The sequence below is a fragment of the Calidris pugnax genome, unplaced genomic scaffold (assembly GCF_001431845.1).
Source record: "Calidris pugnax isolate Ruff unplaced genomic scaffold, ASM143184v1 scaffold92, whole genome shotgun sequence".
In the NCBI taxonomy this organism is placed as follows: Eukaryota; Metazoa; Chordata; class Aves; order Charadriiformes; family Scolopacidae; genus Calidris; species Calidris pugnax.
Genome location: NW_015090823.1, coordinates 132890 through 146576, shown reverse-complemented (window position 1 = coordinate 146576; position 13687 = coordinate 132890). Strand labels below are relative to the sequence as shown.

The window sequence follows — 13687 nt, the reverse complement described above, 5'->3', positions numbered from 1 at the left end:
CAGGCAGAAGTGAGTATATCCTGAATCACACGTGCACAGTGTGTTATCTCATACTGGGCTACGAGAAGTGTAATGTTGGTGTTCATGACTAGATGACCTTGAAGGTCCCTTCCGACCCAGATGATTCTATGATTCTATGTGATACACTTCATTCACAACTGTTTTGCCCTAACAGGACAGTAATAAACATGAGAAGAAATAGGAAGTTCTTTCCCAAAATTTGCAGACATCACCTCCCATTCTGATTGTGCTAGTTTCAGCCCTACACTCCTCTAAGGCCCCTGTTTTCACATTTACCTCCATTTACTCTTGCTGAATAAATAAAATTGAGGCCTGTGGTGGCAGCTGCTTCCTGTTTCATTGAGAAGCCCAAGGCTAGACTTGAGTGAAAACGGCCTAAAGACACTTGAAATGAGATGTACAATGTGGTCATCATTCTGGCCCTTCCGTGTTTACTGTGACAGGCAGCGCATCCCTTACCATGCAGCTGGCTCCAGGCTCCCCATACTTGCCTGCACCACTGTGTCCCCTCTGAGATGGCTTCGCACCTTCACTCCAGTCCTCCCTCCTGGAACCCAGATGCCAGTGGTGACAGGGAAACTGGAAGGGCCCCAGCACAGAGGTCACGGGCACCTGCCACAGCAGGTAGCAGTGACAGGGCAGTGTCAGCGGCACGGGGTCCTCTTGCTTCCCCTCGTGCCCACAGGGCAGAAGTGGACAGGCTGAGCTGGGTGGGCTCACCTCATGGAGAGGGGACACCGGGATGCGGCCCCATGCCATGCCACGGGGACAGAGCCAGGACAGCACCCGATGGTGCCCGATGGGACCCTTGTCTTTGCTGGCTCTAGCCCAGCCGACGTGAGCTTCGCCCGCACTTTCTGGACCTCAGCCATGCTCCCTCCACCGCTCGAGTCCTGTATAGGCCCCGCCGCGTTGACAAGTGAGGGGACACTGCCCTGGAGGGGACCCTGCCCGGGAAGGGACCCTGCCCTATGGCGAGACCCTGCCCCATGGGAGAACCCCCCCCAAGAGGGGACTCTGCCTCATAAGGGGATCCTTGGGGGCCCTGCACCCCTTCCAGATTCCCCACACCTCTCTGAGGCCTCATGTCCTCTCTGCACTGCCCCCCCATCATCTTCCTAGTTGCCCTTAATATGACTTTTCTTTCCAGAGAGAAGTAATGCGCTCCAGGACCCACAGCTTCCTAGAAGTAAGTGTTAAGTGCTGTGTGCCCCCAGCTAGCTAAACCTTTGTTGCCTAGGTTTCTGGGAGGAATTAGTTCTCGGGAATGAATGCCAATAAGTGCTGGATGACAGAAGAGCTACAGCCCCTAGTGTGCATGACTGAGATATTTCAGCTGATACCTGCTGTCTTGGGATCCAGACACTGGGATCACTAATTTTCTGAACAGCCCCAAAGTACACCATAGTTCAGTTGCTCTCTGTGGAGGGTGGTGATAGTAGGACCACTTGGTCATTTACCTCTTGTTTATCTTATTTAGAAAGTGAGAAAAACAGTGAGAAAGAGAGACTCTTGGAAGCTCAAAGCATGGAGAAAAACAGAGTAAAAGAAAAATACCTTCAGCAGGTAAGAACCACTGATCTTGACTCTTCTTTTTCAGAAATATTCCTATTTACCTTGTGTCACTTGGTGGATTACTGGAACTTTGGAAATGACATGGTGAACTGTAATGAAAATCACTTTCACCTGGCTTACTGTGTGTTTGCATGATGCAGCCCATTTCTTGATGGTTACCTTAAACTTGTTCCCAATTGGGTCATGCTGGCTTGGGGCAGGGCTCAAACTAGTAGGCCTTAATTTCTTCATAGTAAGCACATAATGTCTGTCCTGATTTAGTATCTAGAAGTAGCCAAGTGAGAGTGCCCAGATTCGAAAGTAGATGATTTTGGGAACAAAAAAACCCACCAGTACTGCACGCACTTTCACACACAAAATCCTGGCATAGAGACACTGAAGCACAGCTCAAAGCATAAGTTTATTTCTTAGTTGTCTTAGTTATTAATAGATCTCTATTAGCCTGTGCCCAGCAGCAGCTAGTGCCAAGAGATCATTGAGTGAGAGATGCGGGAAACTTGGTAGTGGGTGGTTATTAAATCAGCTTCCATAGAACTGCTTCTGCCATAGCCTATCACTTAAGGACAGTTTAGGTGATATATTTAGAGAGGCATAATTAAAGAACTGTTAGACCAAGCCAATTCAAATTTTGTAGAAGCTACTTAGGGGCAAATTTTAGCAAACAGTATCAAAACTGAGTTTATAGATGATGCTGTCCTTTCAAAGGAAGGCATAACTGGGATGTTGTAGTGTCTCTCGGGTTGGATTCTTCTGGACTGTACAGAGCCTTCTGACTTAGTGGAGTTTTACAAAAGCTAACAGCAATCTGGCACGAAACTGCCCACTCAGCACTTCAGTTAATGGTTTCAGTAGCCTAGAATTGGTGGATGTGATCAACAAAATTTGATATGCTATGAGGTATATGTACTGATGTTTATGCAGTGACTTGCGCATTAAATTGGCCAAGGAAAGAAGCAAAATAAGTGAGATGGTAACCAGATCACTGAGGGTCATCTCCTGCAAAACAGTGGGATTGAACCAATTAAACAGAACCTGGGGTTTCTACTGCTGCTTTGCCAAGAAAAAGAAGATGAAGACAACAGTCTTGCTTGCTATTGAGACACTGATACAAACTTTTACTGAAGCCCCAATTAATCTAACTGGTGAATTAGTGTTCCATGTATATAACATCAATACAATTCACACAAGGAATGGAAACTGAGACAACTAGCATTAAATATTGTAATAACATTTTCAGCCTGACTCAGTAATTATACTTTTTTTTTTCTAATTTTAGTAAAAATGTTTTTACTGAAAAGCCTCTAGCCAATATTTGGGAAGCAGGCCAAATGAAAGCAATCTGCAAGAGGTGCAGAAAGGTGCTGAGGTCTGCAAGTCTTTCCTGCAAGTCAGCAATCCTCCTTTTCCAATTAATAGTTCCAAAATGTATCCCATCCATTATCATCAATTAGTCTTATTTCTGAATTCTGGCTGAAGCTAGAAACAGTTCGCTGAATCTTCTGTTCACGTTTTTAAAATTCAGTAACAATACATGATAGCAAGGTTTTGCAGCTTTGGGCATCTGGCAGCCATAAAGATGACTGACTAATTTCAATGAGTAAATTACTTTATACAACTACAAGACATGCTATAAGCCTCATGTTGGTCTCAGAAAATTAAAATTAATGCACTGAATAAAATATGAATAATGTCAATATTATTATCAGTCATAGGTGTCATTTACTGTTCAAATCCAGATTTCAGACTTGATCCAGGCATTCTGTTCTGCAGCATGGTCCCCTGGGAGAGCAAAACCTGGAAGCTCTGTTGCGTAGATCTGGGAGGTGAATGTTTCCACAGTGGTACAGGGACAGGTTTTTTTAGAAAGAAAGCTTAGCTGGAGTAACACTATTATTTCACAAGCTGACAGTGAATTACTTTATTAGAAATGCTTATTTTAGTTAGCTAATTTCATATGAAATAGTAGTGAGGAACATGGCAAAAAAGCTGTTGTCTTTGGATGTTTATTTCACTGGACTACTCTGTAATTCATTAATTCTCACCGGCTTTACAGGATATTTTATGATTAACAAAGAAATTTCAAAATTATAAACACTGCAAACTGAATAATCAGTTGAATGCATCTAAAATACAAGTGCTAGGCTTGTTTGAATAGATCTTTGTATTGGTAGACATTTTTCCATCTGGTCACTTTTTCTTTTGATCTTGGTCTTATTTGGCTATCTTTAGTTAGTAAGTTCTAAGGTACCATCACTGAGCCTGACCTGTGGACTGCCTTCCTGACTAGCACTTGTACTGTCTCATTACCACGAACTTGCCTGATGGGCTGGTCTCTTGGATGACCTGATTCCCACTCCAGGGCATGCACTACTTGCCTTACTCCGGTATTGTGTTTACATTAATTCCACATACTATTGAATAAAAATACAGTTTCCTATTGTGATGTAATATGTGGCTCAGTTTTGCTTTTCTTTTTATCAACTGGGGTATTTTACTTCCCTTTTTGTGATTTGTTGGGGAAAAAAGAAGTTGGCTTTTTGTTTAATTAGGCTTAAAGCTGATTAAAACTTGGAAAGGGTTGTTGAAGAAACCACTTTAAATTATGAAGATTGTTTCATTTCTAAAATCAAATTGCATGGAAGAAATTGTCATCGGACAAAAGAATCCACTGCACTAAAAACCAGGGGTGTTTCCCATCAATTTTACATCCTCTTTTCTTAACCAATTCTGGATGGAAAAGAACAAATAAGAAAGTTTTTTTCTTTTCTTTTTTTGATTAGTCATATGCTCAGATGTGCTCCTTTCTGCAATTGGTTGAGGGTTTTCCCAAAATACTTCCTGGAATGTCTGTTTCATAACAAATTGTGAGGAATTTATGAAAACAATTTAATATGCTTTTACTCAGCTTAAACAGTGATGTCTCACTGTAGCTGGATGCTATTCATTTCCCTAAGGCAAAAACATACAGATGTGCTTAGATGTTGGAGAATCATAATACTAAAAAATTCTCAGTAGGAATTTATTCTCCCTAGGAAATTATCTTTTTCTACCAACTCTATAAAGAGAGGAGCTTTAACAAGTTCTAGGATGTGTACTTCCCTTCTTGTAGGGAGAAGAACCTGGACCATTGATTGAAAAGTGTCATTAAATGTTCCAAAGTTCAAAACTGGACTAAATTATATCACCTTTGAAATCATCAAAGTTTTAAATGACTTCTACAGAGTAGCTGAGACTGGCTTAAGCCAAAGAAGCATACTGAAGGCAAAAGTTATCTCTGTTTGCACCTCTCAGATGAAAAGGTTTTTGTAATGAGTCATTATACATATATCAGTCCTGAATTACCCAAATTCTATAATCTCAAGTCTCTGTAGAATAGCATTTGCTAACTTTAGTATTTATATTCTTCTTGACATTTGGAATGATTCCTTCAGATTTGAAGACAGAATGATTATTTCAAATCTCATGTAAATCTAGCAGGAGAAGGTTGCTCTCCCAAGTGGTGTGTTTTCCAGATCTTGGGTAGAAAGAGGAATCAAAGGATTTTATCCAGTAACCTCTTATGCCTGTTTCCCCTGTAGGTTCACTCTAGTTCTCAGCCTCAGTGAGGAATTTTAAGTTTATCTTGACTTGAATCATGTCAAGTCTTACATGCTTTAAATTAATTTTTCTGAGTTTATTGTGGTAAATATATTTCTTTTCAGGCCAGGAGAAGAGAAGAAATACTAGCTCTCCTGAGGAAACAGAGAGAAGAAAGGATTGCAGTAAGTCTGATTCCTTTTTATAATGGATGCATGTCAAGCTTTGTGCATGTTTACAATATGGACAGCATTCAAAGGACCGTAGTCCAGTGTATGAGGGTTCATGGGGTGTGGTGAACTATACCATGGTACCAGTCTTGCATAGCAAAAGCACCTCAGTTTGAACTGAGTAAGTATGCAGGAAAGTTGGCTTTATTCAACAAATTCCTGAAGCAAAGAGGATCCTGTAGGCTGTGTGTTTCTGAAAATCTCGAGCCAGACAGTAGGAAGCAATAGGCATAGAAGCTAAATGAAGTCTCAGAGAGCTAAATGTAGTTATTGGACCATTTTCAATCTGAAAACCACAAGGAGTTAGGCAGTGATATAATAAATCTCTTAAAGGGTTCGAAGATATAACTGATTGTTTCTTGATGTTACATTTTATTTTTGTATGGGTATATCTATAATTTAGTCAGCTACAACACGCTGGCCTTGATTACTTTCTCCAAGACAACAGAATAGAAGAGTCATTGAGAATGGATTGTGTGTTTTCTTGCCAACTATCTCAAAAGGATGACTTAGTACATAAAAATTTTCACAGAAAGCATGGAGATGCTTGGGGGAGGACCAGACAGGAACTGAAACTGACCTCATTGGTGGAAGCAGATAGGGAACAGGAACAAGAAAGTGTGGAATCTTGAAAACTGGAAGAACTTGGGCCTGAGAAGGGAAATGCAGCAGAAGCAGTGACTACAGTGCTGTCAGAATGGCAGTGAGGACTGTGGCAGCACTTTGCTGAAGGCCATGGATTCTATGTAGAGATACATAACGAAAAGACCTCAGTTATCTAAACTAAACCAATTGTAATACAATTATGTGTGTCTAAATTTCAGTTTAGTATACCAAAGGAATCTTTACAACCTGTCCTTTGTTAGTTGCTTTTTTCATTGTTGTCTCTAGGGCTTTTTTCCGCTGAAGCACTAAAACTCAGTTTATAACAAAGTTATTAAACTGGCTGCAGGTGTCACATGCTCTACTCCCTAAAAAGCTCTCATAAACTAAATTTGAGCAATAAAACGAAGAACTCCATTTAGAGATTTTTATTATCTGTACTGAACTCTAGATTTACTGATTTGAATGGTTTTGCTTGGCCTGGCCGGATGTTTATCAGGAGAAGAAAATTCAAGAATAAGAGGTCTGTATTATATTAAGGCACTCAATGTAATCTCAGTTGTAATTCACAAGACACAAAGCAGACGTAGATGAGTTTTTACCCCATATAAGGTTAAACATCTGTCCTTCTGAAGAACTACATATCCTAATTAATACAATTTCCTTACTCATGGTAGAGAGCAGAACTGAAATTTTAAATCTGATAAGTATAGTGATTTGAGAAGTAACTTGGAAAACAAGATTTCAAAGGATACTTTCAGAAATGACATACTCATTTGAGACATAAAAGCCTCCCTTTTTCTTCCTCCTTATTTAAGCTTTTAAGTCATTTCATATTAAGTACTTCACCTCAAAGTTCATTAAAATGCTGAGCCAAATATACCTGTTTTGTCCAAATTCGATGCATTAAAGCTAGGCCTGAAACAAAACATGAGTCTCCTTCCTTCTGACACAGTAACTCCTATGAGTTTTATACTCCGGACTACCTAGGTACTTTTAGCACTGTAAAAAAAACCTCAAACTCTTTACTGTTGCTAGCCTAGTCTTTTGTTTCAGTGTTTGTAAAAAACTGTCTTCCAAGACAAACAGTAAGATTAGAATGAACTAGTGATTATTAATAAGACTTTCTATCTTTTTAGAAAGAGCTGATTTCTCATCCACATAAACCAAAGGTCAAAACTGATCAAGTAAGGTAAAGAAAATACTTAAAATAAGTTTGGGTTGGTTTATCTTCCTCTGTCTAAATAGTCAGACCCTATTTTGGGGGAAAGGATGTTATGGTTGTTATTATTACAACAAATACTCAGTTTTATCCTATATTAGTAACTATTTTTATGAAACTTAGATATTAAAAGGCTGAAAGTCTGCTGCTATTGTTCTGTACTTAACTCCTTCACTTTCTATATGTTCCTTTTCTTTCTAAATAGTGGTTAAGGGTAGGAAGTGGAAGCTTAGACATTTTTTTTAAAGTTATGAAGACTTTAATTTTGCTACTCCGGTATTCAGAAAGTCAGGAAAAAGAGAAGTTGTTGAAATGTTTCCATATTTCTGAAAAGGCCATGAAATACCAAAAAGCCTGTTTCTTTCCAGTGCGCGTCTAGGTATTTGTTTTCCGTTCACCCATGTGAATGGGGGAAGAAGCACCAGTGTGACCGTGTCAGTAGTATCACACTGGATGGATGCTTTCTTTGGTTATATTTTTCCAAATGCTAAGAAGTTTCCGTGCTTATTGTCCTGCTATAAATCCAAAAATAGATCACCAAAATAGCATGTTACGTCATCATGTCATGTTGCATGAGATGACTCATTCAAATTCTTTGGAAAGTCAGCCTCACAAATACTGACACACAAATACAGGGTATGATCCTGAAAACTGTTCTGTCTGGATGCACTGCAGCATTCTTGTGGAGCCCTGTTGAAATTGTCTCTGCATCCCACACATCTGTAAGATAGAGCTGGTAAACTAAGCCTTAGGAGTACCTGAAGACTTTGGAAATATGTGGGATGAAATCACCTGAAGTAAACTTACTCTTAAGTTTAGCCCAGTGACATAGGTGCAATGATTACTAAAGCAGGCAGTGAAGGATTTCTTCATTTGTAACAAACATCGAGCCTCAGAGTGCTGAAAATCTGGTTAGGTTATGTCAGACAGTTTCCTTTCTGGCATTGGGCTGTCACCCCCTGAGTGATGCAAGTGCTGTTATTTTTGAGTGTCAATAAGTATCTGTTAAAATAAACAGGATCCCTGCAGCTGTCAGGTAGGGACTATGCAAGCAGAAACACGTGTTTAAGGTCATCTACTGTTAGCCTGGGATTGGGAAGAATTGGAAAACTGCCCCACCAGAACTACAACAGTATGCTTTGGCTACATGCGGTGTTGTGCTTGCTTTCCCTTTATGCTGTCTGTCCCAAAGGAATTCCCTAATATATATATATTTTTTTGAGATTAAAAAGCAGTTTATTTAACTGGCCTTGTATATGTAAGTCATTTCTCAATTCAGGATAGACAGGATTATTATTTTTAACTAGTGAGTAGCTGATTCTTTTCACATTTATTGCTAATACTTTCCACTCTGTACTGTGAAGTTGAGGGTACATCAGCACTGCCCTGTCTATCCCAAAATCTTAATGTCCTTCACCAAACATAGTTGTCAGTCAGATGGGAGCTATGAGTGCAGTCCAAAAGGTGTCCTTGGGTCATGGGCTAAGCTACAGTGTGAAGAGTTAAAGAGAATAGCTACACTTACTATAAGTTGTTCTTCATTCCTAAAAGCCACCTCATCTTTGAAAATGCTGACAAGGTACTTCACAGCCCTTGATTCAGCAATTTCTTCCTTTTAATGAATGCAATTTAAAGTATTTAAGTGAGGCCATTTTCCTCACACTGGCACCAATTTAAGCAAGTTGGTGTCATTGAATATCCATAACTTAAAGACTGAGCAATGAATCTGCAACTTACATCTTCTTACATCTGCAGCTTACCTTCCAGCTTAACATATGGATATGGAAGCTGAGAAGTGACTGACAACAATTCATTATGAAAGCAAATATCTCAGTAAAATACTGGGCATTAGGTGGAATTAATTTCTGGTATGACCATTACCTCTGAAGTTAGCTATAAAAGATAAACAGAAGTATCTGGAAAAAGTTAAAAGGCTGAAGGTGCAATGTTTGCTGAGGTGAGCAGCTGCAGGAGTAGGAACAACCTACAGATTTCTTCCTTCCATCATTAGATACTTACAGGAGAAAAGCTTAAGCTGTCTTGAAGCTGTGCCAAGGACAACTGGTGGAGCTCTTTACCCAAAATGATAATTGGATGAGGGAGAGTTAAGATTCATGCTTTATGTAGCAGCTTATGGCCTGTGAAGAAAACTGTAGTCTGGTTTATTAAACTGTTAGATTTTTTTCTTTTAAACTTTTTAATGGGAAAAATACATCACTGTATTTACTGAAGCAAACTCACCCAGACTACAGGGTATTGGTTACTGCTGTATTTAATTAGAATAATTGTATTTTTGTAATGGCTGGTTAGCACTCTTTACTGGGAAATATGAGCATGCCAATTTTACTAATGTCTCTTAGAATAGTTACAGTTTGCATTGACCAAGATGATTCCTGTTTCCAGTGGCAAGTCAGATGAATGGCTGAGAAAATATTTCATATTTTGAGAATTTTCCATGGACAGAATACACTCTCTTCCTGATTCTTTTTTTCTTCAGTAGGTCCTCTTTTTTTATGTTGTTCATCTTTATCTTGATTTCAGCAAACTCATGATTTGTGTACATATTTTCATAGGCCTTGACTTTCCAAGGGTTTAAAAATAGAAATAATTATTTCTTCCTTACCAGTATTCAGGGGTAATAGCGTAAATAGTTCACTGCTTTGGGTTTTTTAGCTCTGTTTAACTAGAAGCTTGAGGGTTTTGTAGTGAATTTATATTGTTTTACATCTACAAATTGACACAGATCTATCTATGTCAAGTTGTGTGTACTAATAAAAAGAAAAAAATATTTCCTTAGAGAAAGGCATTAAGCTAGTATGAAGCAATTCTATACTGACAGATAATTACATCTCTATTGGGAATTATAGCTTTGGGATACCTTTCAGAAAAGTCTACCAATATACTACGTACCTTGAGCACTATAATTACATGAATGTAGTATGTGTGTTGAAGGAATTTAATCCAACCGCTTTGTGCCTGAGTGCAAAACTTACCGAGGAGTTTGGAGTTTTAATCCTGTGCAGTACGTCACCTATGAAATGGGATTTTTCTGCTAGGTTGTATGTTGCCTTTAAAGTTTTTCTCAGTTAATTTTTCTGTAAGTTCTGACACCTGTATGGGCATCCTTTTGTGTGGATTCTCTGAACTAGTGTTCTGTGATTTATGCCTTCTACACATAGCATTTACAAGGCATCTCTGTGTTCAGATATGCATCGAAGTACCTGACATGACACAGACTGGGCTGAGTCTGCATCCTGGCAGCTACTTCACACTGACTCTTCTCTGTAAAACTGCCCAAAAAATCAAATCCCACATCATTTTCAGGACATTAGTGTGCCTGTAACAAGCTGATGTTTCATGCAGACTAGCTGGAGCTGCCCCATCAACAATTTACCTGATGTAGTTATTATTTCCAGCAGGCAGAAGGTGTCTGAAGCTGACCTGGTGGATCAAGAAGCTGTAAAGGCCCTTAAATAGCTCAGCTGCATTCTCTGATGAAGAAAATAAAGTGTTTCTTTGCCCCAGAAAAAGTATCTTGCTATCAGAACCATGCTGCTTTGGACTTCAAGCCAAGTACATTCATCATTTGACTACATATCTAGTTGCTCCTACTGAGACACGGCATGAATGTGACAAAGGCTGTGGATAGGCTTGCAGCAATTTTTCAGCCTATCCATAAATTTGTTTTTCTAAAGTTAAGATAAATGCATAATTCAGAAACATTTTTATATTACGTAATTTATTTACTTAGTAAACTGTTAACTCCTAATGTGCTGTTGTTGATCTTGGAAACACAAAGTTTTTTTATTGTCCTCTTGCTTTCCTGTTGTCTTGAAACTGCAGCAGTATGCCAATAGCTGCTTATTGAGGCTCAAAATCACTCTGAATTCTGTTCTTTCTTGGCATCTTAACCAGTGTGCCACGAGACAAAGTGGAGGGCTCAGTTTACTGCCTTCTCAGTGTGCAGGAAATGAAAATGCTTGTTTCGTTTGTGGTTTTTTTTGAAGTTGTCAGCATGAAAGGGAAAGGGTCATAAAATGTAAAAGTGTCAATGAAGCATTTGGTATGCTAGGAATTCTAGAACTGAAAAGACATATATCTTTCTTGAAGAAGATGGACTATATACTTTCTTCAGGTTTGTGTCAGGTATCTATTAATAAAATTTGCTTCAGGAAAACACATTTTCTATTCTGGTGTTCTTGTATGCTCTCTCACACATGTGTACCCCTCTACCTCAATTAAAGTACCAGTTTTGCCTGGCTAACATTACATAAATCTTTATCACCAAAGTTGGCTTTTGAAATATTAATGCTAAAGTATTTGGAAGCCAAAGGATGTACTTGGACAGTTGCAATCTTGTATTTCGTGCACATCTGTGGTCCTGGGATTTTTGATTTGCAGTATTTGAAAGCTTCTGAACTTACTAGACAGCCTTCAAATGGCACAATTCTAAGATCTGAAGGGGCTGTTAAATTGAGTATCTGTATTTCATGTGTGCTAATTTTACCAAAACTATAAATGTAGAGGAACTGCTTTGCCCGTGTTAGGAAATTTGTCTACAAAAGTAGAAAACGCATCAAACGGAAGAGTCTGTGGCTAGTAAAATTAAGGTTGCACAATAAAGGCACTAAGTTTTGTTATTGAGTGTTATACATAGTGTTTAAATGCTTGGAGCTGACCTTTGTTAAAAATAGATCAACAAAGGCTTCTGTCAGCTACTGCCATTTTCCTGTTGAAGTTAGCAAAATCTTTGAAAATCACTTTGCTGCTGTTGTGTGACAGTATTCCTCAATCGGGCTTTTGATATGGGAAAGGTGGTAAGATGCAAGTGGCAGAGTATTTATTCACCAGTAATTCAAGAAAGCATGTTGATAATGCTTCTGCTACTTGCCATGGGTATATTCAATCCTTGTTTTTTCTCCAGAGCCATTACAGAAATGCTTTCCAATGGATTTAGAATACAAACATGCTGAAAAAAAGGTAGTCTGCTAAAATAATTAGCAGGGATGGTTAAGCTGTGTTACAAAAATACCTACAGCTGTTAAGAAAGAGAGATTTTAATTTCTAAAAATGCTGTAATTATTTTGGCTACTTTGTCTGCAAAACAAGAAAAAAAAACCTTCCCAAACAGGATTTCCTTTGTCAAAAGTTCTCCAAAGAATGAATGCGCTAGTGGAGCTTCAAGATAATGAAGACTGGTTTGATAAAGGCTTGACTTCAGTCTTATAACTTAGACTAGCCACTTCAGAGCGTGGTTCTTCCCTGTATTTGAGGCATTTCCAGTTATCCTACCTAACAGTTTGGAAATAGTTAAATGCATATGTCACTTTCATGGATGTACCTCACTTTGAGTTGTTTAATCTTCTAAAATACATGAAGTTAAACCATCTAAAATATTAGTCCACATTCAAGTTCATGAGAGTGGTTAAATTGCTCATGTCTGTAAAGTTGTTATTTACTAAATCCAAACCTTGATCACCAAGGACTTGGGAAATGTAAAAGTTCAGGTCTAAAATACCATCGATGTGTGTGTTTCCCAGACATGACACGTACTGCAAAGCCACAGCCTTAGTTCAGCTCCAACATCTGCCTCTGGGATTCTTGGCTTCTGGTGACCTGCAGGGGAGTGTGTACATGATATTTTAAAGGATCTTTCTCTATTTAGGATACCCATCTCAGAACTAGTTTCCTCAACTGGACTCCTGAGAGTTGGTCTAGGCTTGAAGTCTTTCGTAAAATCATTAATCTATTTTAAAACATCAGTGCCAGCTGGGATCTGTCTGTGCAGAAACTAACTCTTAGAGTGCCTGTATTTGTTCATTTTGGTGCTCCGACCCTTTCTGCAACCTGCAAAAAGCTCTTGGAGGCTGAGCTACCTAAATCTTTGCTGGAGAACTAGTGATCCCGGAAACAGGTGCACAGCAGCTTCCTAACCATCAGGAAGCAGACTCAGCATTTATTAACGTTTGGAACAAAGTTCCTGTCTTCTGGTTTCAGTCTTGAGGCAGCTGCACATCAGTAGAGGGAGGGTCAGCCTGTGGTTTCAGGGGCTGCAGGTGTGGTTTCCGTCACTCGCACGTTGTGGTGGATGGAGAAGGCTCCCCTATGCTTATGCCACGTCCTTCGTGTGTGGGGCATGGAAGTTATAAAGCCGGAGCCGGGGGGCGCAGGCAGAAGCACTGCGGTCTGAAGTGTGGCAGAGGGGACAGCCGAGAAGGAGGGCGGCGGGGAGGGATGGAGCCCGCCGCGGGAGAGGCAGATGTCTCCGCAGCGGAGACGGGCAGTCGGGGAGGCGGGTCCGCTCCCCGGGCTCTGGCCGGGGGTCTTGCCGCCCGGGGGCTGGCCCGGAGCCTGGGGAGGGCGGGAGGAGGCGGCGGCGGCTCCTCCCCGCTCCCTCCCCTGCCGCCGGCAGTCGGGCCGCGGGGCCAGTCGCGTGGGGCCGGGCGGCGGAGGCCGAGGG

The 13687-nt window shown here is 40.1% G+C and overlaps 1 protein-coding gene across 3 annotated transcripts; it reads left to right on the top strand.

Annotated features, from left to right (window-relative positions):
- The first annotated feature begins 93 nt into the window (after positions 1-93).
- Positions 94-11815, top strand: LOC106886780 (chromosome unknown open reading frame, human C11orf88). Of its 3 annotated transcripts, none has more exons than XM_014939992.1 (6): positions 94-940; positions 1172-1210; positions 1502-1587; positions 5298-5357; positions 7145-7192; positions 10644-11815. In XM_014939992.1, exons 1-6 carry the CDS (start codon positions 745-747, stop codon positions 10659-10661), a joined length of 447 nt encoding a protein of 148 aa, XP_014795478.1. In that variant the 5' UTR covers positions 94-744; the 3' UTR covers positions 10662-11815. The 3 variants fall into 3 exon arrangements, with proteins under 3 accessions (XP_014795478.1, XP_014795477.1, XP_014795479.1); XM_014939991.1 differs by having other exon boundaries at positions 7145-7197; XM_014939993.1 differs by lacking the exon at positions 7145-7192.
- The last annotated feature ends 1872 nt before the right edge of the window (positions 11816-13687 follow it).